This window comes from Perca flavescens, chromosome 8 (assembly GCF_004354835.1).
Source record: "Perca flavescens isolate YP-PL-M2 chromosome 8, PFLA_1.0, whole genome shotgun sequence".
Classification (NCBI taxonomy): Eukaryota; Metazoa; Chordata; class Actinopteri; order Perciformes; family Percidae; genus Perca; species Perca flavescens.
In genome coordinates this window covers 22,036,488-22,040,667 of record NC_041338.1, presented here as the reverse complement: position 1 = coordinate 22,040,667, position 4,180 = coordinate 22,036,488, and the positions used below count along the sequence as shown (strand labels likewise).

Sequence of the window (4,180 nt, the reverse complement as noted above, 5' to 3'; positions counted from 1 at the left end):
TTGTGGTGGTATTATGTTGAATGTCATATGTAAGGCGTTTTACATTTCTGCTACTCCACAAATGTAAAGTTGAGATAGCATTTCCCACACTTCAGTATAATGTAATGTAGAATACAGCACCACAATAGCATTTCATTTTTTGCGGGGGTACTTAATTGCAGCATACAGGTGTTCTTATTTTTCTAGTCTGCATATCTTCTTTGTAAGCATAAGGTGTTTGCACCCATGTAGTGCAACAGTCGTGTTCACAATAAATACATGCACAAATTAAAATCACAAGTCTTTATGTTGATTCAACAGAATGTGGATTAAATGTCTTACAACTCTAAGGATAAGGCACATTATGTCACTTGCAAATATATGTGACAACTGTACCTAAGGGACATACACATAAATCAAAGCCCACATAATTCTGATTTGTTTTTCCACCTCCAACGCCATCAGGTGTTGAATTATAGCATAGTGAGGGACCCAGGGGAGAAGACTGAGGGCCCTCCGTTGAATCTCTATCCCTAATTAAGATATTCAACTGCTTCTCAATATACACCAGTATTGCAATCATTTCATTTTAAGTTCACACGTTTCTAAACATGACTATGCCTACAGTACCATCTGTAAGCATCTCCACTTTCCAGGTGCAAGAAGCAAGTCAAAGGGCGCTGGATCTTGTGGGAGCCCCAAGAAAGGAGGAGGACCAGGAGAAAAGAGACTGAGTCACAGGTAGCTGCTTTTAGCTTTCCTCTCCCGATGATAACCCGTCTATCTCATCTTCATCGCCACCAATGGCCATCCAAAACGCTTTTGCTACCTGGAAAGTAGATTTTATGTAAATACTTGATTCTAGAGTTTACATCAAGATGATTATCTACACAATGTATTGAGCCAATCTAATTAAAACTTAGCTACTGAAACATGCTTCTACAATTAAATTCAAACTAAAACTAACATGTTATCTGTCACATTATCTATTGGGCAGTTTGACAATAGGTTGAGGTTGTGAAGATACTATTATTGACTTGTGATACACGGTTTGAAACAATTTCAGGTAAATAATTTATATAACCAGGATACACAGATTGTAAACATGAACAGGTTCTAGTCTTGGTGTCTTGTAACCAGGGGTTAATACAGTTGCTTACCTTCTCTGCATGAACCTTTCTCTGATCATGAGGTAATGAAGAAGCTTTGTCTGCAGGTTGAAAATAAGAAAAACGCAAACATTGTAAATGGCTTCAGCTCTATTTGACCGCCACACCAACAATGAGAGAAAGGTAAAAACACACATCCTGTAAGATTTACAAATGGCCAACAAAGCTTTTGCTGACACAGTTGTGCATTCCCTTTTCATTCCCCAATTACCTTTCATCTCTTTTAATTTGGTAAAGAGACGTTCAAAGTTATCCACATCTGCATCTCCAGCCGTGAGATTAGCAAGTTCCCGAATGTCCAAATCAGTCATTGCATCTGAGAGAATCAACACAAGTGAATATTAATAACTTAACATTAAAATGTCACCTCTGATGATCAAGATATCAATGTTTTGGGTGAACATACTGATGAAAATGTGACAGCAGGATTTTTTTTTTTTTTTTTGGGGGGGGGGGGATACTTTAGTTGTTAGCAAAAACAGATTTCATCAGGAGTTGTTCACTTACCAACTACCGTGTCTTCCTGTGTGTCTGTGTTTGCACTACTTTCTGTATGGTTAGTTTCTTCACTAACAAGTGAGCCCTCTACTGGCAAGCTGGAAGACTGCCACAGAAAAGAAGCTAGGGTTAGCATGCCTCATCGAACACTGACAGATTTAAAATCCCATTTAAATGAAAATGGATTGATGATACACATGAAAGAAGTAAAACAAATTGAAAGCCAATTACAAATATAATTGAAATTACGATCAAAGTATATGGTAACAACAAAATTGACACTGACTTGTGGATCTTGACAGCTGTGTGGGTTGTTGTGTCTGGCGGCGACCAAACTACTCATCAGACCAAAGCCCTGATTGTGCCCTATTAAATAGAGATATAAATTGTCACATACCATACATACACAGAGATAAATTATATAGTCAGGGGAAACTGCAACAGGTAATTGAATTGGTGATGTCATCTCACCGTCCTTCATCTCCACACTGGACCACACATTTGCATTGAGAGCCTGGACAATTCTCTTTACTCCTGTGGATTCTGGAAAGTCATCTGATAAGACAACAAAGACAATGTAAATGAGTACAAAATTTGCAAAATCTGGAGAATGAAAATATAAATGTACACAGTGTCATTGGATTTTCTGCTGTCTGTAAAACTCACCATCCTCATCTGGCAACTCCTGTGGATTGAGCTCCACCAGCTCAAAGGCATGAGCCAAACACCACTGTTGTGCTTCATGTCTGGTGACCCCTTGAATACAAATTGAATTTCAGGTGGTGTATTCAAGTGCTTTCTGCAAGCCAATCGACACCATAAATAATCCAACCATACGTCAGAACTAACCATTTTCACAGACTCTGTCACACACCAGAATGAGCACCTCTGGAGCAAGATCTTCCACCACTGATATCCAAGGAAGTAGCTTTTCCAGACCGTCCTTCTGCAAACACCATGTACACATTATAAACGTTGCACATGTATCACAGGACATACTGAAGATATTCTCAAACGATAGTTAATTCTTACGTACCACTGTACTGTCAAAATACGCGATGAAAGCCTGCATGGACTGGGCAATCTCCGATGACATTTGAAAGGTGCTAGGTACAACACATAGTCTGACATCCGCTGTATAATATTTGTTGTTTATGGTCCATGGATACCAGGCTACTGTATCTTCTTGCTTGATCGGTTCGGGCAAAGTCTTCGAACTGAGGATCTCTGAAAAACACGCCTTTTATGATTATGAATCACAAATACAAATAAAGACTTTACACTGGGTTAAGGTTAGTTAGTGTTAAGGTTAGGCAAGTTGATAAACTTGCTTTCACTGTGACCACCGGCTAGCTGCTGATGGAATGAGGTGCATATGTAACCCGATTCAGCCTTACCTTTGCAGTTTTATATCAGCCCCGCACAAAAAAACACTAACTAGCTTTACAAACACAGACAAATTGGTTATTAGCCTGTAACGTAGCTAACTAGCAACATACAGGCGCTAACAAATGTCATCTGTTGTGCTAAGAGCAAGTTAGCTTTGTTTAGCGTTAACGTTAGCCTGTTTGCCAAATCATGCACGTTAAGCTTTGCTAAACTTACGTTTTATTAGCTCTTCTTCTTCAAACCCACTGTCACAGCTAGTGATGAGCGCACATGGAATAGTCATCTCAGTGTCTTCTTCTGTAGTTGACATTTTTTATAATATTTAGGACAAGCTTCTTTAGCTGCTAGCTTGACGCGACGTTGTAACCTTTCAACTCTGACCGGAGGACCGGAGCCGCTGCAACGGTCTCTTCCGGTAATTTTTTTTTAAACTTTATTTAAATAACACAAGTGAATGAAAAAAAAAGTTTATATTTTTATTTTATTTCTATGACATGAACATTATATTCACACAAAACTGTCGATACTATGCATATCCATGTATCATAGTTCCATGAGTTATCAAACACACAATTAGCCTTATTGCCTTCCTATATTTAAAGTAAATTACAGTGTTGCAATATTAAAGCAGTTCTTGATAAAAAATAATAATAATTTAAAGTTTGGTTTGGAGTCCGCCCATTTTTTCGTGTGAATGTGAAATGTTCGCAATAATAAAATTAACTGCACAAACAAATAACATATTTAACGTTATCTTCAAAACATACAAAAATGTCTTGATCCTGAAATTGAATTGTTTGCCCAGTTCTTCTTCTTACACAAAATATTCTGGTTACAGTGGACAAAATCTTAATACGTCCTCTTAATATAAAATCGATAAAATAAATGACAGATTGCCTCCGGCGTAGGCGTATAAATCACATGATAAATCAAATAAAAAGTAAAAATGTCATTTTTAGCAACATTAAGCAACATTGTTTTAGAGTGGAATACTTTTAGAGCCCTGAATTTGCCTTTCAGGCAAAGCATCGCCCCTAAAAGCTCCACCAATAATGATTAATATATGTTTACATTAATGGTTAAAGTAAGATTCAAGTAAGACATGTTCAGATTTTTTTCATCTGCCTGTTGGCGTGCAACCATAG

General features: G+C 37.7%; 1 protein-coding gene across 1 annotated transcript; it reads right to left on the bottom strand.

The window, feature by feature from the left end:
• Positions 1–267: 267 nt before the first annotated feature.
• Positions 268–3,441, bottom strand: aagab (alpha and gamma adaptin binding protein). The gene is made up of 10 exons (XM_028584235.1): positions 3,252–3,441; positions 2,683–2,873; positions 2,496–2,592; positions 2,313–2,402; positions 2,118–2,201; positions 1,933–2,012; positions 1,656–1,752; positions 1,360–1,464; positions 1,140–1,189; positions 268–808 (listed from the first exon to the last, which is right to left on the bottom strand). Exons 1-10 carry the CDS (start codon positions 3,343–3,345, stop codon positions 731–733), a joined length of 966 nt encoding a protein of 321 aa, XP_028440036.1. The 5' UTR covers positions 3,346–3,441; the 3' UTR covers positions 268–730.
• Positions 3,442–4,180: the final 739 nt, after the last annotated feature.